Raw genomic sequence first — 26108 nt, forward strand, 5'->3', positions numbered from 1 at the left:
TGGAACTAACACTCACTCGAGTCCGGTTTTTGCTATCCTCAAATATTGTGTCCTAGCTGTCCAGCCTCACAGTATATACTGTCGGTTTGCATTGAAATACAGACATTTATGTGTAAATCTCCAAGTATTATATAAACGGTTGTGATGTATTTTGGACAGCTGAACAGCAAATTTTGGAACAGCATAACTCAGGTCCACTCAATCTAGTATTATGTACCAACTAACAAGAAATTTTATTTTGTCCCCTTGTAATTTTTATGCCAATGACTTGACTAGCTCATATTGTGGATGTGTCTAGTTGCCCAATTATTTTGTCTAAAGCATGTGGTATATAAGTTGTGATACTTTTCGAGAGGATTAGTTGGTAGTTTGGGCACACAATGGGGTTATTTATCTTGGATATTTTGCCCATCCATTTTTCGGTTTGCATCATGAATTTTTTATTCTTTTCAATTTGTAATTGAAAAGCCAAAGTCAATTTCTTAGAAATGCAAGAGTTACAACTTACAAATGAAGACCATTTTTGAATAGATGGTTGCTTATTTGCACTTTTCCCATAATGTTTTGAGGTGTTTAGTAACATGAACAGATTAAGTTAATTGGTGAGTTTATAGAATTAAGACTAGGTAAAGATTGTTTAGCCAATAATTAGGAAAATAATTGGGAACTGGTGGGGCCGGAAGAACGAACCCAACCACGGAAAAGTGACAACAGAGAGAGAAAAAGTGCAAGCGTGTGGGCCCACTGTAAGTGCTGAAAAACTATCCACGTAATGCTGAAATCGAAAAGAGAGACGTGGTGCAACAAGAATCTCACCTTGCACATCTTTCAGATCATGCAGAATCATTCGGTTGTCCCCAAAGTGTTTAATGCCCAAGCGTTACAGATTTGTCCTAATAACGCAATAAGTCTGAGATATCTGTCGGTTTGCTAGGAAACGGTATCAAAATTTCAAGTCTCGAAATGAATTAAACGACTTTTATTTCTTGAAATCGAATCAGATTTATGAAACCTTAACCTGCCCAAGAAAGTTGAAGCCTCGAAGGGAACCATTTGATTGTTTGATTTCAATTTTCCCCAACCATATAAACACGAGATAAAAAAGATGATGTAAAATGTAATTTGCGTTTGTTTCATAATTTATGCTCCAATACCAAATGCATGTTCACATAAACTTGCTTTCTCGTGTGATAGTTAATTGTTTTTTAACTTGTTACTCTTATAGCTATTAATATTTAACCTCACTTAGTTTTGCTTTTGTATCAAATGGAGATGAACGAAGTGGAATTACACAAGATTCTTGAGATACTGGAGCAAACTAAATATGCTCTGTATCAGAAGTCATACCAATCTATATGACAGTGGCTACTTGGAAGCCATGTGTTTGAGTGCATAGGTTTGTAGCTTAGAGACTTGGGTTGATTACGAAATTTATATCATTCATTCTTCTCTCTTGTTTTAAGTCTTAGTCAGTTTTGTTTATATAGTGTTAATTCCAAGACCTTAAAATGCATGCCTACGACTTTTCATTTAGACAATGTGTATTGTTTACCAAATTTATTTTTCCGTGTAAAAATTCCAAATCACTTTGGAATTTTCTTAATAATAGTACAATACATTTGTCGGCGTAGCTTGAGAAAAATCCTATGAGAATATAGCTCAGAGTTACAAAAGATTGCAGATCTTAAGTCTTTGGTAACTTGTCACAGCCCGAATTTCTAAACAATTAAAAAAAATGAATATTTGAAATATAAATATCTCAAACATCACTCGGTTTAATTGTCTAAAACCCAAATTTACTTGGGGGATACAACACATGTCAAAACCTAAAACCCACATCACAAATGGGATCAACTTAACAACAAAAATCTCCAAATCCTCAACTATCACTTTATTAAAACTTTCTTCCATCCCAATACAAACTTAAACAAACTTTAAGAATAACAATTTCCAACATCGTATTCTCATGTTATATAAAAATGTAACCTACGTTATTACATCCTTCCAATAATATCGGGCCTAAAGAAAACTAACAATTCGCCTCCGGGCATCTAATCCTAATCACACGCCGTGGTTCCAATCGCCTTCCACCTATATTCCTAAGAACACACCCGTTCTGCCAAAACAAAGAAACATGGGTGATTGAAAATGGAATTTCTTTGGTATGAGTAGACTAACCACATAAAACCATTATCATACTTTAATTATTCAAACAATCACTTTATATTATCCCATAACTTAATCATTCACAGCTTGGAAGACAGGTAGTTCCGTCATTTTAACCGGCATAATTTCTTCCCAAGCAAGACTTCCATTATATAACTCATTATAATAACTCGTTTTAATATCTAAACCATAGAATTAAAACTTACCGATATCCACTGCTGTATAAGGGTAGGACCGCGTCCCTGCACAAAATGTTATTAAGTCCTACCCTCCTGCAAAAGAAAGTTAGAACTTCTATATAACCTATGTAGATATTATATTATGTATTCAAAAGTAAACTCAAACACTCGCATAATCAAACAATACAACTAACCCGCAAGGCGAATACCTTAGTTCCTCTCAGAGTGGGTCAAATAATAACGGTCATTCATGGCACATTCAATGAATACCCTGGGTCATTCCTGCCACATTCAAGGAATACCCAATCCTACATTCCCGTACACTCAAGGAATATAACTAACCCGCAAGGCGAATACCTTAGTTCATCTTTAGGGCAGTCCAAACAATCTGGTCATTCATGGCACATTCAATGAATACCCTGGGTCATTCCTACCACCACCACCACAACAATACCCCAAGATCACAATTATCAACTTCGGCGCCCCATTATCGCTGCAAGCCTTCAACTTCATCCAGATCCACCAACAACTTAATCCAACCACAATCCCATCGCCTCCAAACCAACAAACCAATCAACACAATAAAAAAAGCGACATGGGAGTTGAACGCCATTAACGACTCAAGCTCGAGAGCTCCATCGATTCCAACCAACTTTTTCCCTTTATAAGTAAAATAACAACACGTAAAACGTAACTAACAAAAAGAAATCTAACGGGAAGAAATCTTTGACAAGAAAGCATTCATACATAGCCGTACTCTAGTTTGGGGAAAAAGAAAAACTAACTACACACAATATCGTTTTATATAGACAAGACCCGTAGAATTCTAAGCGGATAAAAAAATCATAGTTCTAGTAGTGGTGAGAGTTAACTCTACTCACCTGTAGCGCTATCCGATTATCAACCAGCTACCAGGAAAAACCTTCCTTTCCTTCCTTCAGTAAAAATCCCATTTTTTTTCTAAAACCCTCGCTGTGTTCTTTTTCCAAAAACTCTACGTGAGAAAACTCCCCGAAAAACAAGGACAACACTTATCCATTTACCTACGGGCTTTTATCCGTATCTGATAGTTATCATCTATCCATTTTATCTATTTTCATTATTATTATTTTTATTATTATTATTATTAGGAAAATAAAATAATAAAAACACGGGGTGTTATAATATACACACCTTAAAAGGATCTCGTCCCGAGATTCAAGGTAGAGTGTATATTAACCAAACAACAAGATCAACAACCAATAAAAAAACATACGTGTATACGTAAGTATACACACCTTAAAAGGAATACACATATACAATATCATATAGATAGACATACTAATATGCAAATCACATACTTTGAAAATGTATCTATATACGTATTGAACCCAAGAAATACGTGTATACACTAGCATACACAACTCAAAAGAATAAACGTAATTAATTTCTTCAATTGCCAACACTTAAGTAAACTCATTATTTCACAATTTAGCAAAACCCATATTCTTCAAGTTAAATCATACTAAGAAGGCAATGTAGTTCCTCTCATACCGAGGCAGTTAGTTCCACTCTTAGTATTTACCAACTAATCCAAAGCGCGTTTAAAAATACATATTATTTTTTTTTTTTTTTTTTAACGATCTTTCTGTCAAAACTATTTGTTTAAAAACTCATATGTTTCATCCACCACCTTAGTGTTTACGCATATATATCAACATTTCTCTCGTGTCTCACAAACACCACATGTTGAAAATAAAAATATAAAACGTATAGACCCGATTCATATTATCAACGGCCTACACTATGTCCACCATCACATAGGATCAAACACCTACAATGTGAGGCATGCATATTGGCTCACACACCAACGATATGCAAGTATACACACTGGTTCACACACCAACGATGCATACTAACTCTCTCTATCATCTTCACACACCCGAATTTCGGCTGAATTGGAAAACATTATTTGTTCCCCGACTCTTCGATCTCCGAGGTGTGGCGACTCTCAACTTCAAAACCCATAAACAGCTTTTAAATATCGCGGATAATTAAAACCAATAAAAATTTCAATTAAACAAATGTCCTCTTCATTACAAAATTTACAAATAAGATTAGGTTACAAATCTCTTTCCAATAACTCTTTATTTAAAATTACAAATGAAATATACAAAAACATTGTCTAGACTGAAAATCTATATCACCTTAAGGGAAAACAAAATACCTCCCCGAAATGCAATGCTAATGAAAAACCACAAGCAAAGTGACCAACCTTCTTCAACACTAAAGCGTCAAAACTTATCAACTATGTTCATTGAATGAACACACCCGATAAGCAAACATGCAAATCGGTTGAGATTATAAAAATCTTTGGTGTGAGTAGCTTCTAAAACAACATATACTTATACAAATATATACATAATCTATACGGCAGCTTAGTTCCTCCACCGAGGCCTTTACTTTCAACGACTAATACAACATCCTTAAGTTCAATAACTAAAGGGCGGTAGTTCCTCCATTCGGCTTTTTAACTTCCCACTAACCACACAACAAACTATACTCATAATAAATAAGGCATGTAGTTCCTCCATCGAGGTTTTAGGTTCTAACTAAACTATAACCCACCAAGCATATACAATCATCTATCTAAAGATACATCATTAACCAACACATTACCATAATTAGATTATTTCGGGCTTTCTTTCGTGTCCCTAAAATCACGCGTCATTATCTATGTCTTACCTAGTTTCCCTGGCTACCACAATCGCTACCCAACCGAACATGTACATCCACATGCCTCCCTTACATAATGAACCGGTCCGGCGTAACCACCCGGCGGGATGCGCGACACCGTAAAATCCTCACACGGAAGCAATTATGTAAGTAATGCCACTATTCGGCATAAAATATTGCGCATCATCGTTCTATTTTTGCGAACGGAATAATCAAGCCACTATTCGGCTCGCCCGAGGAGGCCATTCAAGCCTTCTTCGAACGCCGGAAGGGCCGCCGAAGGCCATTGGATTAACTGAAACGCTGGAAGAAGGCCGCCGAAGGCCATTGGATTAATCGAAACGCCCGGAAGGGCCAATCACATGAGTTGTGGTAGTCAGTTCTAGGATTTTCGTTATGTAATTTATTCGGGTGTCATACATTAATGACTCATAAACATTCCACTATATCACGTCGCGGTCAATTACCTTTATCGCTAAAGCCATAATATCTAGAAACATCTAAATTATATCTCATAGTCACTTTCATTTCTTTCACGTGCCAATATATTATTGCAGACTATACCACACTCCCGGGGCAAATATTCACCAATACTATATTAGCATCTCACATATAAAATAATGGAGTGTATATACATTTCTCCAAGATATTGCATTAATATAAATATCCCAAAGATATTATCTCATGTCACAATGCTTCAACGTGATCACATACATTTTTATTATAACGTATTAGGAATATAATATCTCCTAATATCTCAATATCGTCACGTGTCGAAAAAATACACAACATCAAGGTCAAATCTTTCTTAGATAATGACCACCAAATTATCCAAAGCTTCCATCGTGATTTTATTACTATATGTGTCCATATAATATACACATAATACGTAGCACAAATAAACAGTCCACAATCCACAATCAAAGCCCAATATATATATGATTTACACAACACTCACGTCAAATCTAAATTAGATAATGACCAACCAAGTTATACAATATTCGATAATATTTTATTACTATATTTGTCCACATAAGCAAATGTGTGAAAACTGGAAAAGTCAACATTCCACAGTCAACGGTCAAAGTCAAAGTCAAAGGCAACACATCATGGTCAAAGTCAAAGTCAACACGTCATGGTCAAAGTCAACATGTCCTGGTCAAAGCCAAAGTCAACGGTCAATGGTCAACAGTCAATGGTCAACAGTCAACCCATCAGGGTCAATGTCAAAGTCAACATGCCATGGTCAAAGGTCAAAGTCAACCATGGTCAAAGTCAAAGTCCACATGTCATGGTCAAAGCCAACATGTCTTGGTCAAAGTCAATTCATCATTTTCAAAGTCAAACTGTCGTTTCAGGTGTTAAACCAGGTTGAGTCATAGCCATGGTTCAAAATTTAAGGTCAAAAAGAATCGTGGCTCATAGGCTCATGACTACGGTAATGGTTCGGACCCAACTGGCCAGGCCCAAACCTTAGAACCCGAAAGTCTAAACCGTGAAAGACCCAAATAGATATATTTTAAGTCCAGTGGACTAGCCCCAAGAAATATTAAAAACGGGCCCAAAAACTGATACTGAACTGGCCCAAAACAGTTAAGTGGATTCGGCCCAAAAACTTTAATATAAACCGGCCCAGTCAAAACAAAATAGAACTGTCCAAACAAAACAACCAAAATCGGGCCCAAAAACCAACTAAGGCCCAAGACCAAATAATAGAACTTTGGCCCAACATACAATAAAATCGGCCCATAGAAACAAACTAACAAAGGCCCAACAAGAAGGCCCAACTAAGATGAACAGTTACTGTTGATCTTCTCTAGCTCCATCAGCCACCACCACCGCTCGAATTCCGGCCACCACTCGTCTGCCCCATTCAAGCTAACGGTTTCAATCCCCCTAAAAACCCAAACAACATTAATAAAACCAAAAATCCCAAATCGTCAAATCCCAACATCACCAAAATTAGATCTGGAAGAATTCCCACCGCCATTAATGGCTTCTCTCCGAGCTTTGACAGCCCCCATCAACAGCCCTCACTCACTACCCCCATTCCTCAAACAAACAACCCACGACACCAACAAAACAGTTCACAACAACAGTTCACATAAAAATCAAAACCTCAGTATCGCAGTAATGGTGTTCGGCGCCATTGACGCCTGTTCAAGGCTCCCAACAGCCCAACCACCGTACTCCAACCCCCAACAATCCATCAAACCCACTCATCAGTCCACAACCAAACACCAACAACAAAAACGAGTTCAACCCGCCACCATCGATGCGGTTTCACAACCAAAAACTGGGCGCTTCCTCGCGACGCCATTAGCGCCTGTTCAGAGCGTGAACAGAGCTACAACAGTATTTAAGTTCAAAGTCCACGCCGCCATTAACGCTCTGTCGAGCTTCAAGCTTCCAAAGCTTCAACATTTTAACAGTTCAACAGTGTTTGACTAGAGTTTTAACAACTCGACGAAACACGACGTTGAATAAAACAATATAATGAACAGTATAAAAACAGAAACCTTAGACAGTATACCGATATTCGAAAACGATAAAATCCGGTGATATAGCAAAATAGCTACTCACCTGAATTAAAACCCGACGAATCCTCCGTAGTCCGAACCGTCGCGCTCCACCTCTCCAGCAAACCAGTTTCTCTCTCTGCCTCCATTTTTAATATTTTATTCTCCAGGAACCCTATTTTCTAGAAAAATGTGTTTATATACTTGGGTCCGAAACCCAAGCCCAACACAGACTCGGGCCCAAAAACCAGGCCCACGTATCCCGAGTCCAATCCGACGAATTTTGAAAATAAATAATTAAATTAATTAATTAAATAGATAAAAACGTATTTTAAAAATACGGGCTTTACAATCACATAGGATCAAACACCAACAATGTGTGGTATGCACACTGGATCACACACCAACGATGTACATGTATACACTGGATCAAACTCCAACGATGCATACCGAGAGATGTTATGTATATTGGATCACACACCAACGATATACATAACTTGGACAATATCAAATATTTCAAATCCAACCTTTATCAAAAGGGTTTCTTTATTCCTTGGATAATTCCAATTTACTCAAATATGAAATTTTAAAATAACTATTTCTTCTTTAGTCAATACTTACTTAAAAATAGAAAACTCCGCTAAGAAAACAACACTATAACATGCAAAAAATTCGATTATAAATTTCATAAGAAATTAACCGTTAAAACAAGCATTTTATTTTCCTAATCATATCCCAACATTCCACTATAAAAGTACACACAAAACAACAAGCCAAACCAAATACCACGAAGAAACACTCCTACTACCCATTCACCACAATCCGAGGATCACCTAGACCTTCACTATCTAGGCTAACCTAAGCTCGATACCAAATGTGTCACCAATTTCTAAACAATTAAAAAATGAATATTTGAAATATAAATATCTCAAACATCACTTTCGGTTCAATTGTCTAAAACCTGTGCTATGACGGGGATACAACACATGTCAAAACCTAAAACCCACATCACAACAGGATCAACTTAACAACAAAAATCTCCAAATCCTCAACTATCACTTTATTAAAAACTTTCTTCCATCCCAATACAAACTTAAACAAACTTTAAGAATAACAATTTCCAACATCGTATTCTCATGTCATATAAAAATGTAACCTACGTTATTACATCCTTCCAATAAGATCAGGCCTAAAAGAAAACTAACGGACTGCTCCAGGCACGAATCCTAATCAGACGCCGTGGTTCCATTGCCTTCCACCTATTTTCCCAAGAACACACCCACGTTGCCAAAACGAAGCAAACATGGGTCAGCAAAATGGAATTTGCTGGTATGAGTAGACTAACCACATAAAACCATTATCATACTTTAATTATTCAAACAATCACTTTATATTATCCCATAACTTAATCATTCACAGCTTGGAAGACAGGTAGTTCCGTCATTTTAACCGGCATAATTTCTTCCCAAGTAAGACTTCCATTATATAACTCATTATAATAACTCGTTTTAATATCTAAACCATAGAATTAAAACTTACCGATATCCACTGCTGTATAAGGGTAGGACCGCGTCCCTGCACAAAGTGTTATTAAGTCCTACCCTCCTGCAAAAGAAAGTTAGAACTTCTATATAACCTATGTAGATATTATATTATGTATTCAAAAGTAAAACCCAAACACTCGCATAATCAAACAATACAACTAACCCTTAGGCTTAATACTTTAGTTCCTCTCAGAGGAAGGATCCAAATAATCGGTCATTCATGGCACATTCAATGAATACCACGGGTCATTCCCGCCACATTCAAGGAATACCCAATCCTACATTCCGTACACTCAAGGAATATAACTAACCCGTAAAGGCAAATACCTTAGTTCCTCTTTAGGGGGTCAAACAATCGGTCATTCATGGCACATTCAATGAATACCCGGGTCATTCCTACCACCACCACCACAACAATACCCGGTATCCACAAGATCAACCGCGCCCCATTATCGCACCGCAAGCTTCAGCGGCCTTTCATCCCGGTCCACCAACAACTTAATCCAACCACAATCCCATGCCTCCGCCCAACAAACCAATCAACACAATAAAAAAACGACATGGGAGTTGGAGTCGCCATTAACGACTCGCCCAGAGCTCCATCGTGATTCCAACCGGCTTTTCCCTTTATAAGTAAAATAACAACACGTAAAACAGAACTAACAAAAGAAATCTAATGGGAAGAAATCTTTGACATTAAAGCATTCATACATAGTCGTACTCTAGTTTTGGGAAAAAGAAAAAACTAACTACACACAATATCGGTTTATATAGACAAGAACTTCAGTAAATTCTAAGCGGATAAAAAAAAATCATAGTTCTAGTAGTGGTGAGAGTTAACTCTACTCACTTGTAGCTTATCCGATTATCAACCGCCTACCGGGGAAAAACCTTCATTTCCTTCCTTCAATTAAAACTCCCATTTTTTTCTAAAACCCTCACTGTGTTGTTTTTTTCCAAAAACTCTATTGAGAAAACTCCCCCGAAAAACAAGGACAACACTTATCCATTTACCTACGGGCTTTTATCCCAGATCTGATAGTTATCATCTATCCATTTTATCTATTTTCATTATTATTATTTTTATTATTATTATTATTAGGAAAATAAAATAATAAAAACACGGGGTGTTATATAACTATTCAACCAGCATTACTCTTCGAGTTTGTTCGAATAGTATTGTTTTATGGTAATTTGTAGTGTTAGAGTGTGGGATCTATTCAGTGCAAAAATATAAAATTTATTCATATAATCATTTTGTCCTTGATATATAATATTAGATGTTTTTCTTCTCTGGGAAGGACATCGTATATAATACTCAAATGCACACGGCACCCTAACACAAACACAGTTGGTATGAAAACACCCAATAACTCAACTCGACTCGATTTCGAATATTTATCACATTCGAAGTCGACTCGGCGACACTTGTATGACTGTAGAGATCGACTCGACTTCGTCTCATGACATTATCACCTATTACTCTTATCATTGCTAGCATTAGCATTAGGCATCCATCCGCTGTAATACCCAAATCATCACAGCCATTTGCCATCATTACAATGTTCTTACCATCATTACGCACTATGCCAACTCAAGCAACCTAACACCCAAAGCTACTGGACACGTGCTCATCTTAACCACACATCTATCCAGACCACCACACGTGTCTTACTTTATGTACACCCTCAATGCCTATAAAAGCCACTCTCAAAACTATATTGGCTTGATTCCAGCACTCTTGATTCTAATCTCACTTATATAGTGCTGGACACGTAGACATTTTCTTACTCATAAAGAGCAGCCATTTCCACCAACCAAAACTATCCCCTTCATTCTAGAGCTAAATCTTAAATAATTGGTGTAATATCCTATTAATCCCATAGAATAAAATTAGACATTTACATTCTCAATGGATTTGTCAAGCGATTTACTCATCCCGTTAAATATATTGGTTACCACTGCTTGCAGACTTCCAGTCGTTATATCTCGAGTGCAGAAAGACAACAAAAACTCGTATTTAGCAAGTAAACTGATTGCAAATTTTGGATAAATTGATAATCTCGCATACATTTGAGTTGAGGCTTGATATGTGCTTGTAAAATTACAGAACCCTGGAAGGTGGTCCTAAAAGTCTAAAACAGATAAAGCATACAAATTGAGAAAAGTACACGCCACGATGAGGCACATTTTCCACATAAACCTTGAAGTACACAGACCAATTGTGGTGTACAAATACCAAATGAACAACATTCTTAGCCAATCCCAGAAGCCATAGCCCGCAACTCATACAAACCGTAAAAAACAGAATTATGGTTGTGTAAACAGGAAAGGATGCTATTATGTATTGAATTACATACATGTCTAATTGCTGAGTTGTCCCTTGAAATAATGCAATGGAGATGAAATGCTACTTCGAACAATTCGGTGGTTAGGGAAGCATAGGAAAACAGTGTGCAGAGCTTAAGAAACCAAGGTGAAATGGAGAATTATACAATCTTCGGGTCACTGCTTTCTCGGGAACAGGAAGCATACTTGGAGTCTTGTGCTTCTGTTCTGGAAGATACAAGGATGGTGCTTAAGGAATGGATTAGATTGTTAAAATTACTAGAACAAGAACACCAGAACGATTCAAAACTATAGCGTACATACAATGCCTGTTTGCCATTAACATTATAACAGTTCTTATTTATGACTTCATGGTGCAGTAACGATAATAAACTATGTCAGGCTGTTAGCTTTCTCAGCTTTCTGAGCATATGAACTTGGCTGCTAGATTCAAAACAGTCACAACTTGATGGGATTCTGAGATAAGATCAGGAGCAACAATTCAGTGAATCATCAAGAACTACACATCTAAGCTCAGAGATTTTCTTCCTATTCGTTTTCATTGTCACTGCCATCTGATGCTTTCTCGTCAGAGTCGGATCCACTATCAAAATTGATATCCTGGATCTCTGCCCCATCATTCCCCAGATCTTGGACATCAGCTCTCAAAAGTTCTCTTAAATCATCAAGAATGTAGAGCTCTGTAAGTTTCCAGAACCAGACAGAGTTACTGCCAAGGAAACCAATCCAAAACACCCTCCCCTTCCGTTTTACCCTGCAATCCAACGATTTCGCTTTCAATACCATGACAATTTTTTCAACATCCTCACGAGTTCCACCCTTTAGCTTGAGCAGTATATCTCCAGAGGATGTTCTATATCCCCCATACATGTACCAGTATGCTAAAACGCGTGGTGACAACCAACGATGGATCAGCTTTGGAATTACAGGCCGTCCTTTTGGCCAAAATTGGTCTGCATAGAAACTAAAATACGTGTGTGCAATCGTAGAAAACCTATCTGGTATACTTTGATTCCCGTCAGTTTCCCTGCTAAAAGAATTTAGCCATTCATGGTAGTGGTCATGGATATGTCTCTTCAAAACAGAATGGACACTAGAGCTTTTGCTGAATTCAAAATGAAGGGCATGATTCTTCCTTGCTTCATCTGACTCTAGGCGCAGACCACCTAACAATAAACCAATCAAAATCTCTCTTTGGTCTTTACTGAGTTTCAAACTAGTGGGTTTCTTAAAAGATTTCCTGCTCAAGCTCAGAACAAAGTCGAGTTTTTCCATTAACGAAGGATCAATGTCATATTTCTTTAAGCACATCAAATCGTAAATCTTTTCAGCTTCAATGTACTGCCCTGAGGAGAGATACCCACTTAAAATGGTATTGCAGGATCTGGAGTTAACACCAATTGCTCCATTACTATACATTTGGTTGAAGATCTCCATAGCCTTGTTATGGTTACCAAGTCTTACCAAAGATTCCAAGTAGATATTGAAAACAGCTCGGTTTGGTTGGCATTTCTCAAGGTATTGTGTAAAAATTGCCTCCAGCTTCTCATGCAAATTCAATTTGAGGTACATGTTCATTAGCTCAACATAAGCCGGTATAAGAGGCTTCATTCCACTCTTTACAAAATCATTCACAAGGGACTCAGCGATTTCTATCTCCTGTGCTTCACACATCACTTCTATTATCTTATGATATGCAACAACATTGGTGGAATTTGTACCTTGCATTGCTCTGAATACCTCCAACGACTTTGTAGGTTCTCCCACCTTTGCATAAACTTCCATTCGGTGGACAAAAGCTTGGGAAGGAAGGCTGCAATCGGACCTTAGGAGCTTAAGCCAAGTCTTTTCTACTTCCTCCACATCCCCTTGCTTAGAATATGCTCTCAGTATGGACACAAGAACATCTTTCTCCTCTTCCACTCCCACTTGTTTCATTTCTCCTCTCAATGCTACAATCCTCTCAGTGTCTATAACATCCTGATAGCTATGGAGCCATATCAAACCTGCATATATATTCTTCGAAACATCAAGCCCAGAAGTCACCATGTTATGATAAACGAACTCTGCCTGCTTGAGATAATATTTAGACGTTCCACCCGGCTTACTGACAAGAGCTTTAAAAAGAGAATTATGCAAGCTAAGGCGAGGCTTATAAGCCCCAAACTGTATCATACGGTTGAAAATACCACAAGCTTCCTCAAGACAACCTTGAATTGGTGAACTCAAATAGGCAACAGTCAGAATATGAAAAGTCGATTCACTAGGAACACAACCCTGATTGATTATATTGTTAAATATCTCACGACATTTAGTGAATTTCCTCTCTTTGCCCATGTAATCTGCTAGCTTGGTAGCAAAATCAAAATCAAATCGATACCAATGCTGCTGCATCATCCACTTATACACCTAATATCCAACAACAACAACAACAAAAAAAAAGCTTCTCTCACACAATGTACAGAAAAAGAAAAAGAAAAAGAAGGGCAATGCTTAAAATGATCAACAAGTTTACACATTGATACTCTACCTACTCATTTAAACAATATATATGACAACGGGGGTCTTTAAATTTTCAATATTTCAGTCAATCAAGCAAATAAACAAAGAAACAGAATGCAAGAAACACACTTACCCTAAAAGAAGCTTCATTTTCACGAATTCTCATAAAATGAACAGCAATATACATAGCATTCTCTTGAGCAATCCATTTCCTTTGTGCATTAAGTATTCTAATCAAAGTAGCAGGTTTATGAGACGGTAGCTCTTTACACAACCAAGCTATTTTAGACCTTCTCCATTGTTCAGGTAACTCTTCCAACTCTTTCACTTCAACAACAGGTGAAGCCAACTTCTTTAACTCAGCAACATCAAGCTCATTACTTTCACTTCCAAACTCCCATTTTTCCTCCACCCCAGTTGAAGAAGCATAGGGGGCGGAAGAGAATGGTTTTGAGGATGAGGAGAAAGAGAGAAGATGGTTAGTGGGTGTAAATAACGTGGGTGTACGATGGGGGTGAAAATATGAAATGGATTTTGAGGATTTGGTGAAGAGAGAAAGAGAACGGAGAGAAGAAGAAAGAGAGTGGCGCATGGAGGGAGTGAAGAGGAGAGAGAGAGTGGTGTGTGTGTGGATGGAAGAAGAGAGGGGTGTGGATATGAAAATTGGGGTGGATGAATAAGATAGCTCTTGTGCTCCGCTTCGAAGGAGCATTTTTTTCGGTTTTGCCCTATTTAAAACGGCGCCAAATTTTAGACGGCTAAAATGTTGGGTTACATTGATGATTTTCTAGACCTTTCCATTTTATCCTTGTAGATTTTTTCCTGGAATTTTAAAAAATCAATTTCGGGTTTTCAAAGTTACTGATATTTGGATTCCTAGTGGACTGTGTCCATAAAGTAGAGTTTCCAGACAAAAAGAGAACATCTATTATCTTGAGTAGAATGCAAATTGGAAAAGAAGTACTGAAGAGAAGAACAAACAGATATTGTACAAAACAAGGCTCTCTACCTACAACAATGCTTACTAGCCACTGAACAGGTGTTCAGGAATTACAAGCTTATTGCTAAGGCTATATAGAATGTAAAGTCACCAATGTTGTTGAAGCCAATCTGAGTCCATTCGTATGTTGGGAATATGTGCTATCTTGTACCAATTATTACCTCCTCTCTGAAAAGCCTCCATAAGTGCAGGACATCCTCTAATGTACAACATTTGAAGTGTGACAGGTAGCTGATTCCCGGGAAGCGTTAAGAGTTGAGGGCATTTACAAATCTCTAGAAGTTGGAGGGAAGAGAGATTTTGAATATATCTGGGAAGGGATATCAGAGTAGGACATGATACAATTCGGAATGACTTTAACCCGGAGGGTAACTCTTCGTCGTGCAAGGACTTGAGTTTAGCACAAGAGCAAAATTCCAAGTACTCAAGTGAAATGAGCTTCTGCAGCCCGTCCTCCTTTGGCAGCGATGTAAACTCGTCGCAATCAATAATCTTCAATTCTGTAAGTGATACCATGTGCTGAAGTACACCATCCGGAAAACATTCTAGCTTGGAAAAATGAGAAACGGTTAAAGAGGAAAGAGATCGGAAGCAAACCAAAGAACTCAATAACATCTGGTCACACTGTCCAACCACTAATTTCTGAATAGAAGGGACTGATGGAAGAGTTTTTAATCCCTTGCAATTCGCTATTTCGAAAATTGTAAGAGTTAGAGGGAGTTGAGGTAGTTGTTCCAACTTGGGGCAATCCCAAATGGTAAATTCCTTTAAGCAAGGGAACTCACCTGCCTCTACTCCAGACCAGTCCTCCAAAATAGGCATGTCCTTAATTTCCAGCATCTCCAGTGACAGAAAGCCTCTAACAGCTCCATCCCCAAAAAGTCTGCACCAATACGTTTCAATCCATACATTCCATGCATTTTGAGATTTTTTAGTTTTGGAAGTTGCCACACTGGTGGTAAATGTCCACATTTCCTAAAGTTAGACAAGCAGAGAGTCTCTAAAGTAGAGAGTGATCCATTCCTTATCCAACTTGGAAATGTGGCACCACCATAATTTTGAATCCTCAGCTCTTTGAGGTTTGTGTGAGGTTGAAGGCCTTCAAGTACCTCTTCATCCATTCTTTCACTCCGCAAACTGAGTACATTAATTTCACTCCAATGCAATGTCAAGTCATCAATGTCAGGCTTTGTCATTAAACTAGCATCTTTGGCCGTCAGCACATCGACAACATTTTCCAGCTTTGAAATACGAAGTGCTCCTCTAAGATTCATCAGATTCTTAAACTCTTCTACTCCACAACCACTCCTTTTGGTCACTACGAAATTTGACAATGTCTGGAGACTAGTTAACCTTCCCATTCCTGGTGGTGTGGATATCAACCTAGAGAATGGATCCAGCTGAGAGCTTCTCTCAAGAAATGGAAGAATGTTGGATAAATCACTGCTAAAAGAAGTGTCTATATCTCGTAGATTTATCAGGTTTCTAAGATATTTTGGTAACTCGAGTAGTCGTCTATCAGAAAAGGGAAGTATTCTTAACAATATCGTGCTGTAGGATATATTCAGATGTCGTAGATTTACCAGATTCCTCATGTCACTTGGCAACTCAAGAAGCTCGAGACATTTGATCAGATTTAGAGTTTGTAGATTGACTAGAGTGGTTATAGATTCCGGTAATCTTTCAATGCGAGTCCAAGAGAGATCAAGGTATCGCAAATGCTTCAAGTTTCCCACTGAATTCGGTAGCTCAAAAATGCTGGTATGACTCAAATCCAGCACACGTAAGCATTTCAGTTTCAAAAATAGATCAGAGGGGATGTGTTCAATGCGAAATCTGCATCCACCCATGAATAACAGTGTGCGCAAGCTCTTGGATTTGTATAAAGCATCATAGTCTTGTCGTGTTAGTTCACCAAAAATAAGGGATACATGGCGAGCTCGTTTGGATATATTGCATACCTCATTAGCGTCAGACCTAAAGCATTCCTCACGCATGATAGATTGTGCGAGGTCGTGGATGAAACCATGCATCTTGTACCTTGATTGGCCGTCCAGAGGATCTATATGTGCGAATTGAAAGAAAGACTTGGACAACAGCTCAAGAAAATAATCATTAGCTGTGTCCTCCAGTTGTTTCCCTCCCTTCGGCTGGATAAAACCTTCCGCAATCCACAATAGGACTAAGTTTTCCTTTTGAAATATGTACTCCCTGGGAAACATTGAGCAAAAACCAAAGCAAGGTTTCAGATGAATAGGCAAATGGTGATAGCTCATTCTTAAAGTAGGCAAGATATCATTCTTGTCCTCTGGAATGTCGCATGTATCAGTTTTCAAGGTAGTATCCCATTCCTTCTCGTCTTCAACGAACTTTAAAAGGCCTCCAAAATTCTTTACTGCCAAGGGCAACCCCTCACACTTCTTCACAACTTTCTTCCCGACTGTTTCAAGATTTGGAGGTAATTCTGAAAGCCTATTTCCCATTGTACGTTGTTTGAATAGCAACCAGCAATCTTCATTTTGCAAACCCTCCAAATGGTGAGCTTTAACTGTGCCCATGATTAAAGAAACCATTTTGCTCCTGGTTGTTACAATAATTTTACTACCTTCCGCAGCAACATTTAATGGAACTTTTAAGGTATCCCAATCAGTATGATTCTCGTTCCATACATCATCTAGCACGAGCAAAAATCTCTTCCCGTATAGCATACTTTGAAGGCCTCTGCATTAGATCCATGTCTAAGAGATCACTTTGACTTCCAGTTGCAGACTCTATAATTGCTTTGGTGATCCTTCTCACATCAAAATCCTCCAACACACAAACCCACATTCTTAGTTCAAAATGCTTCTGAACTTTCTCATCATTGTAAACTAGTTGCACAAGAGTTGTCTTCCCAAGTCCTCCCATTCCAACTATGGGAATAACTGCGGCACGCTTTTTCCATCAGATTCATCTGATAACAACAACGACGATATTACTATCTCTTTGTCATCATTTCTGCCAAAAACACATGATTCATCTACTAATGAACTAGTTTGTGGCCTTGCTCTGATTCCATGAGTCTTCCCTCCACTTCCCTCTCTCAAGTGAAGATCCTCCCTCTCTTTTGCAATCTCATCTAGTCTCTCAATGACATCATTTATCTTAGGTGCTATACTAATGGAGGACAAGAAGTTCCTTACTCGACTCGACTGAAAAGCTTCGGTTGCCATCTCATCTATCAAGTCATCAGCATCATATGCTACGTCTTTAAGATCCCTTAGCCAAATTCTTACTGCCTCCTCCCTTATTTGCCTTTGTTCTGCATCACTGAGTACTGCTTGAATTCTTGAAAGAATTCTAGTCAACTTCTTCAGTTGTTTGTCAACACCCCTACGCAACCCAAACTCTTCTAAAATGGGAGAAGCCAATTGTTGAAACACTACTTGTAAAAACGCAGATAGAGCTGCATCTGCCATGGTTTTTTCCTTCTCTATATCACAAAATTACTGAGAACTTTTTTTTTTATTATTATTATTATTATTATTTTACCCACCTGATCAGGAGGATAGAACTTTAGAAGTAGTCAGAGAAAACGGCAGTTAGATTTTAGAACAATGAACAGTAATGACTAAGGAAGTTGCCTGGGAATGTAGAGTTGACTGGACTTGTCAGTTGTGGTGTGCTGCTGCTATGGGCAGTTACACTAGTACAGTAAATCAGTAATAGTGTAGTAGTGTACTACTGAATACTGATGCAATATCCAGTACACATCCGTGAGCCCATCACCTCAATTTAAATGGGACTTGAGAATCTCAGCTGAGACCAAGGTAGAAATAAGTTTTTTTGGTAAAGAAAGGTAAGTTGATTGCCGGCTTGGCTCAGAACATTCTAGAAAGCCCAGTATTCCAAATGATTTCAAAACAGAATCACAAGTTTATAGGGATTTTGTTAAAGAATGCGAATTTAGCTTTCCTATTCATGAACTTGAATTTTGATCACTGGTTATGCCGCAAGTTTTAACAATCAAAACCCTACTAAAAAGAAAGCAATTCACTTTTTTTTTTTCTTTTTGCAAATGAATACACTTCCAAAACAAGGAAGAGCTTCCTACATTCTTTACATCCATACATAAACTAATCAGCGACTTTGCCGTAGCAAGGTTCAAAATAAAATATGGAGGGATTTGTTGTCCTCTAGCCATGAGTATATAAGCAATAATATTTGAGTCTGCAAATGTAAAAGAAATTACAATAATTAAACAAATAAATACTATAGTAAATATCATATGCTTACTAATCTAGCTCTCCATGATAAATTGGTTCTCGATGACTTCAACTAGGTGTTTGGCAGTCCGTCAAAAACAATTCACTTCAAAACTTTGCACTACACGAAATTATCTAGATTTGCATAATTTCGGGTACAAAAAATTGTCTACCATATTTAGGCTGAGGATAGGTTAACTGAGATGGGCCAAGGACCCAACTGATAATGTGTTACTCATTTATGGATTGATAGACACGACTACTTTTCATCATGATTCACGACCCAGAAAAAGGTCAGACCCAAAGCCCAACTTTATACTCGACCTCAATCTAAGTAGTGAAAAATGAAAACGGAGGACAAAACAACCTGGTTGCCAGGGGCGGACCTAGGAGAGGGCTAACAGAGGCTATAGTCCCCTCCCAAACTTTCTATGAAAAAAAAAGTCACGATATATACTACTAGTTAACATAAATACATATTACCATTTAGTGTTATTTTTATTATGTGAGAGAATCATTTCTTTATTTAAAAAACGTTTCCTAAAGTAGCAGCCCCCTCTCAGTTTGAATCCTGGTTCCGCCCCTGCTGGTGGTTGAGTCAGACTGACTCCCCAACGGCCAACGCACTGCACAAAACTCTTGACAACGACATACTAATCCAATAAGAGCTAAATGTTATAATAGTCGAACAGGTTAAATTGATAAGTCTTGCAAGATATAAGTTTTTGCACAGTGAAAAATGATATTGTAAAGTTTATCTCAAAAGTCATGCATTAAGACAAATATTGTCATATATTAATCTTTAAAAACACAGGCATAAATAAAGCTACTTCTATATTTCGTCAGCACTCAGAACATGGAATCGAAATACGTTATTTTCTTTATGCACAAAGCCAACTGTAGTTCCTGCAGCAAGGTGCCTCCGCATGAAAAATCCAGAATCCATGCAGTAACCAGTCCTTGACACCCTTCTTATTCTTGAAGTGTATCGGGTGCCAGTGTCAATGTCGTCAATATAGATTTGGTTATCATAGCTCCGGCGGGAATCAAGATCCTTACCATTATTAATATGTGGTAAAATATGCTCCATCACTTGGGTGGGTGCCAAACGAAGCCCGTCGCTGATATCAGTTTCAGTCAGTTTTTTGTTAATAGGCCACATGAATTGGTGTGTCTTGGCTGGCAACATTTTAAATTAAAATGTTGAAGTAGTGGTAGGCCAAAGAGGTATAGAGTTTTTTATAGCCATGAACCAAATCTCATGAAATTGCACTCTCATCAAAATATGTTGTTCATTGGCAATCAGATTACCTTTTGTAATTTTATGGATTTTTTTTTACAAATAAACTAAGAAAGTAACTAAAAAATATTGAGGAATCTTGAGCACCGGTTCGTGATTCTGTTTAAATTATTAAGTTTCCCTTTGGTTGAGATTTTATACCAACAAATGATTTTGAAATAACCTTCTATGGAAGAAATGATAAACTTTTTATGAAAGTACCAAATCCAAATGAATGTTTGATTTAATTAGTGACAAAAAAGAAAGAAAAAGAAAAGGCAACTCATTCAAAAGGGGCGGAAAGCTCCATAGATTGTGTTCCTCATTCCTTAAGCTAGATTATCTCATTTTGAGAGTAAACTAATGGTTTCTAAATACTTTTACCAAACAACTATTATCCAAAATCAATTATAAAGATCATAATAATGTAGTGTAATAAACGGGCCAAATACCAATCTATCTAATAATAAAAAGCGATGGGTGGTATCCATCCGAGTATTAATCGTTCATCTTTTAACAAGTTGTGACATGGCAAAAAAAACGGCTCACACCTGGTATGCTACTTTCATCCACAGCGTCTGGATCCATGAGATCAGATCTTCCTTTTTAATCTCTCTTCCAACATCTGCCCTAACCGCCGCATCAGCCCTCCCACTCCCACCCTTACAGTCTCCCTCTACAAAAGCTATACTATAAGTTGGTTTTCAGCGTTGGCTAACATGGATGAGAAATCAAGATTGAGTTTTAGGAATTGAAATTTCGTGGAGCATTCGTAGTGCTAATGAACATCAAGCTTCCTTTTTGAGGATGAACATGTATTCCGACAGCTCAATGATTCCTGAAGCTGAAGAAGAAGGATCTGGGATGGAGTTTGACAACCACGTATCAGTATAGGAGTTGCTTTTAATGTGCTTTTTGCTGATTGGATGGTCACGGTTATCCTGATTATCCTTTTCATAGGTAAGAAATTTCTTGATTTGCTTCTCTCCTTGCCGTTTTCTAGAGTTGGAAAGCATCCTTTAGTTATTTAGTGATTCTGCAGGCACATCAACTAAGGCATTCTTTAAGGGTGTAGAGACATGGAAAAAAGAAACTATTTTAAATAAGGTAATTCGAACCTTCATTCATCTGCTGTGGAGTTCTAATCCATTTTAAACCAATTCTTTCCTCCCGTTGAATTAGTTGTTTCTTCCTTGATTTCAGGAAGCTGCTAAACGATTGGAGTCAAATGGTACGTCGGTATGCTTTCTTTGAAGTATCAGATAGCATCAAGATTTCATACTATCACTTCATTTTTTGTACTTCAACTTGATAGTTACCATCCCTTCCTGTTTAATAAGGTAACGAAGAAGTAGAATACAAGGCCTTACCTGGTGGCCCAAGCAACGATACTCACAAGGAGACAAATACTAATGGAGATCAAGAGGTCAGTATATGCTACTACTGTGTCACTCTGTTTAAGCAGCCTAGGTTAACTTCAAATGCTTTTCTAGGTCCCTATCCTTGAGAATGTCTACTGGAAGGAATTTGGCCTTCTTGTTTTCGTATGGGTTGCGTTCCTCGCTCTACAGATTGCTAAGGTACACTTTTTCAAATGTTTCAATCATTACTAAATGCATATACGTCAAATTTTCCTGTTTCTATTTGAAATTCATGTTCTGATAGAAGACCCTGCTTCTTTTTGACACAGAACAAGACAACAACCTGTTCGATTGCCTATTGAATTTTGAACTTAATGCAGGTATTTGTAGCTTTATTCCGACGGAAATGCTCCTGACAGTTTTTTTCCCCCATTTCTTTTATGATGGTTTACATTATTAATGGAAAGAGAAGGCTGCTGGAGGGTAATGTAGAACCAACGGATCACTGTTTTATCACAAAGCATTTCCCCTTAATACTATTTGAACCAGTAGTCTAAGTTGTTTCCACAATGGCTTGCAGATTCCTGTTGCTGTGGGAGTTACTCTGTATCAGGCAATTAGCTTGTATAATGGAAAGGCAGTAATTGCATCCAAGGGAGACACAGACACAAACTGAAAAGTGCATCAACTGATTTTATACAGCGCTTGTGGTATACTAGCTGGTGTGGTCTGCGGGCTCCTTGGTCTTGGTGGTGGATTCATATTGGGTCCTCTATTCTTGGAACTTGGCATTCCTCCCCAGGTGTGTATCGGCCACCATTCTTACATTAGCTAGAACTTGTACGAGAGATAGAGAGGGCATAATATTAATTGGAACTATGGATCACCCCTACTTTTTTCCCGTCTTTAGTTTGCCTCCACAATTGCTGCCAATATCTACATTTTCTGGGTTTGGGAGAATAGATCACCCTATCACCATCTCAAGATGTTCTCCTCGAGATGTTCTCGTCAGTTCAGTGCACATCCAGGAAATAAAATTGTTGACCCTTCGTAAAAACCAACTTGTTGTTCATAAAAAAAAACAATAAATGATTGCAGTTACGTGTTTACTTATTTTTGCCAGACTTAATATGAGGGTCTAATTGCAGGTCTCAAGTGCTACAACAACTTTTGCCATGACGTTCTCTTCATCGATGTCAGTCGTGGAATACTACCTTCTAAAACGTTTTCCAGTTCCCTATGGTATAGAAATTCTGTTATTTGCTTTTGTCATTTTTATATTTATTATATTTGTATATCGTAGACCGACCGTAAGGCACGTCGAGCGTCGAGGTAGCACCGCAGGCACATACGCCTCGCGGGCCGTAGGCACGGGCATACCCTGGTGAATAAATAAAAAGAGAATGAATACCGTGTTTTTCCAACGATCTTGGGCATTAACATCAGCACCATAATCAATAAGACACTGAGCAACATTAAGCCAACCATGAAGAGAAGCAACATGAAGGGGTGTCCTATTATCATAATCTCTAGCATGAACAAGTGTTGGGTCTTCCTTTAAATAAGCATGCTAACATACTATAAAGATTTAGGAATTAACTCTGGTTGCAAGTCGTTAGAAGTTTTCAGCAGCAAGGCATTATTATTGATACAAAAATAAGATACCAGGGCATTATTAATAGTGGTTTACAAGTTTATCTCTAAAACTGAAAGGTCTCTAGTTTCGAAAGATACTGGAAAATACCAGTAGAAAAGATTCTTTTCATGTGAAAACCATGTGTGTAATGTGGGGGTGGGGTGTGGGGGTGGGTGGCAATTGAAAAATATTAGAATGCAATTAACTTAAACAAAACAGGGTTCACCAATATAATAGTATGTAGCTTATAGTGCAGTTCACACTAAAGAGTTCTCTTTTTGAGTAGTTTGGTCAATTGGTGCACATGCTGATAGGAATTTCACTTTCATATGTGATCAGGGGCATGACCTATCTTCATAATGAGCCAAATGTCATAATTCACCGCGACCTAAAGCCCAGGTAAGTTTCGGGACTTATTTAAGCATAAGCTTCGTTTTTCTAGTTGAAGGTTTCTGATGCATTCTAATTTGGTACCTGTAATTATTACGTTACCCTTACTGGTCAAGTGTATCTAGGGGCCTGCTTGATAATCAATTTTCCCGCTGGCAAATCGATATTTTTCCCGCTGCTTGTTGCAATATAATGGGTCTGGCAAAAGTAAAATCAATTTGCCGGTAAAACCCTCACTCCAAAAATAAAATTTCCGAGGAAATCGACCAAAATTTTCTTGCTGGCAAATCACAATCGCTATCTCTCTCAAGCGCCGACGGTGAGTTCTTACTCCCTCTCTCTCAATTTTTAATGGTGATGCTGCAGATGTATTTTCATTCTTGAAAACTCGATCTACTAGCACAAAACCATTGATATCCATGGTTTGCTATTGATCCAAAAGTCCAATTTCGTGTTGTATGTGTGATAAATGAGCTAGATTGAGTTTTTGAGATCTATATTCTCCAGTTAATCAAGTATGGATTTGCTATTGTTCCGTTTTCTTTTCTTTTTGTTTATCTAAATTTCTGATACTTGTTATTATTATTGTGCAACTTTTCCAACAATGTTGCAATACGAACTTCGAGTTTCAGTGTCGCAGAGATCACCTTGGTGCATAGACGCATAGTATTCTTCTTCTAGTGGGGTACTGGTCTACTAGAGTGTCAATGTGTCATACCAGAAAAGGAGAATTAGATAATTAATTTTACCTGCTGTTAGAATCATTTGGAGAATTTTTCACAAGTAGGCTTTTATTAAGAAAGTGACTGGGCATCATCTAGAATATCCTGGGGCTAATTGCCGACTTTTATATCAAGTATTTGAGTGTGCTTTCATTTCCGTTAGTAGCTTTTTCTGTCATTAGCTTTTGGGGTCAAAAAGAATAACATGGCACAAAAATAATTGGTTGTATATGTGACTTGAGGTTTTGATTTAAGTTGGTTTAATTCTTGTCAGTATATTTATCGAATTCACCCGACCCAATAGTACCCATTTTGGGAACGCCCAGTGCCAAAGTCACTGAATGAGTAAGTCGCCAATCCCTAAAATGGACTATTTAATGTACTTTATCTGTTGGGTTACGGGCGGGCATTTTGCCAGAGGTTTATATTGTATCAATATACCGTTTTCTCTTGTTTCAAGGACTAGTTACTTGACTTAACTGACATTTGTCGAGACGGTTAAGTAGCTGGTTATTCGAATTAGTATGTCTTTTAGTAGTTGGGTTTACGACTGAGGTCTAAGGTTTTATATATGCCTTGGATGTATATTTATTGGATTTTCAGGTTATGACAGGATGTGTGTATATGAAATGTCGAAAATACAATACAAAGGAGACTTAGAATGTGATGTTTTATAGTTGGTTTTAGTAAATAGAATATAGTTGGTTGGTCCGTATCACGTCTCAAGTTTTGACTATATTGTGTAGTGTATGAGTGTTTGAATTAGAACTTGGTATATGTACAAGTGTATGTGGCTTTTGGATATTATAACTTGGTAATTTATCCATTCTATTTAGTGAAGTTATTTAATAGAATGTTGTTATACACGTGTTTTTGTTTTAATGTTTAAATTCAATTAGTATATGTTTCTGTGTGTGTGCAGGCTGTGTAAGTGGTCTGTGTGCGAGTGCTTTGTGTGTGTTGCAGGCTTGGGGTGTGTGTGTGTGGCTTGCAACATATTGAAGTCAAATATAGCAAGTTCAATCAAAACTGGATTCATTTTCTCTTCTCTCTGATATGCATCAATGTAACATCTAGCCTCTAACTTAGGCATTCTCCAATGCAGGGGAAGCTCCGAGGCATGTGTAACTTCTTCAGCTAGGCTAGGGTGTATATTTTCATTCAGAATCTTCAAATGTTTCAGAGTGAAGTCTTTGGCTTCATGTAAAGTATTTTCATCTTCGAAACAAAGATGAAAAGCTTCGAATAAACTTAACATTCCCTTCACATCCTGACACACGCTTTGTCTCAAACATAGTACTAATAACGCCTCCTTTTTCAACTCTCTCATTCATTTAACTCTCTCTCTCTCTCTCTCTCGTCTCACACCACAGCAGGTTAGTGAACTTTGTATCAATTTGAATATCCATCTCCATTAGTTAATTGTTTAGCTTTAATTGTGATTACCATAGGGAACTTTGTATCATTTGCTCCTACCATAGGGAACGTTTTACCTATAGAAT

General features: G+C 37.7%; 2 protein-coding genes and 1 pseudogene across 3 annotated transcripts; 1 reads left to right on the top strand and 2 right to left on the bottom strand.

The window, feature by feature from the left end:
* Window positions 1–11582: 11582 nt before the first annotated feature.
* On the bottom strand, window positions 11583–14824 carry LOC147522331 (pentatricopeptide repeat-containing protein At2g15820, chloroplastic-like). The gene is made up of 2 exons (XM_086592786.1): window positions 14108–14824; window positions 11583–13881 (listed from the first exon to the last, which is right to left on the bottom strand). Exons 1-2 carry the CDS (start codon window positions 14684–14686, stop codon window positions 12001–12003), a joined length of 2460 nt encoding a protein of 819 aa, XP_086448912.1. The 5' UTR covers window positions 14687–14824; the 3' UTR covers window positions 11583–12000.
* Window positions 14825–14912: 88 nt separating this feature from the next.
* LOC147522332 (putative disease resistance protein RGA3) lies at window positions 14913–19520 on the bottom strand. The gene is given in 4 exon segments (XM_086592766.1): window positions 14913–15852; window positions 15855–17671; window positions 17673–17911; window positions 17914–19520. Coding segments are annotated over 4 exon segments (3366 nt in total). The 5' UTR covers window positions 18433–19520; the 3' UTR covers window positions 14913–15061.
* Window positions 19521–21041: 1521 nt separating this feature from the next.
* LOC147522333 (sulfite exporter TauE/SafE family protein 3-like) lies at window positions 21042–25872 on the top strand (annotated as a pseudogene). The gene is made up of 9 exons (XR_015212963.1): window positions 21042–21457; window positions 21540–21604; window positions 21701–21728; window positions 21838–21923; window positions 21991–22077; window positions 22188–22238; window positions 22439–22660; window positions 23007–23100; window positions 23834–25872. The product of XR_015212963.1 is annotated as a sulfite exporter TauE/SafE family protein 3-like (transcript).
* Window positions 25873–26108: the final 236 nt, after the last annotated feature.

Source organism: Coptis chinensis, chromosome 1, assembly GCF_015680905.1.
Source record: "Coptis chinensis isolate HL-2020 chromosome 1, ASM1568090v1, whole genome shotgun sequence".
In the NCBI taxonomy this organism is placed as follows: domain Eukaryota; kingdom Viridiplantae; phylum Streptophyta; class Magnoliopsida; order Ranunculales; family Ranunculaceae; genus Coptis; species Coptis chinensis.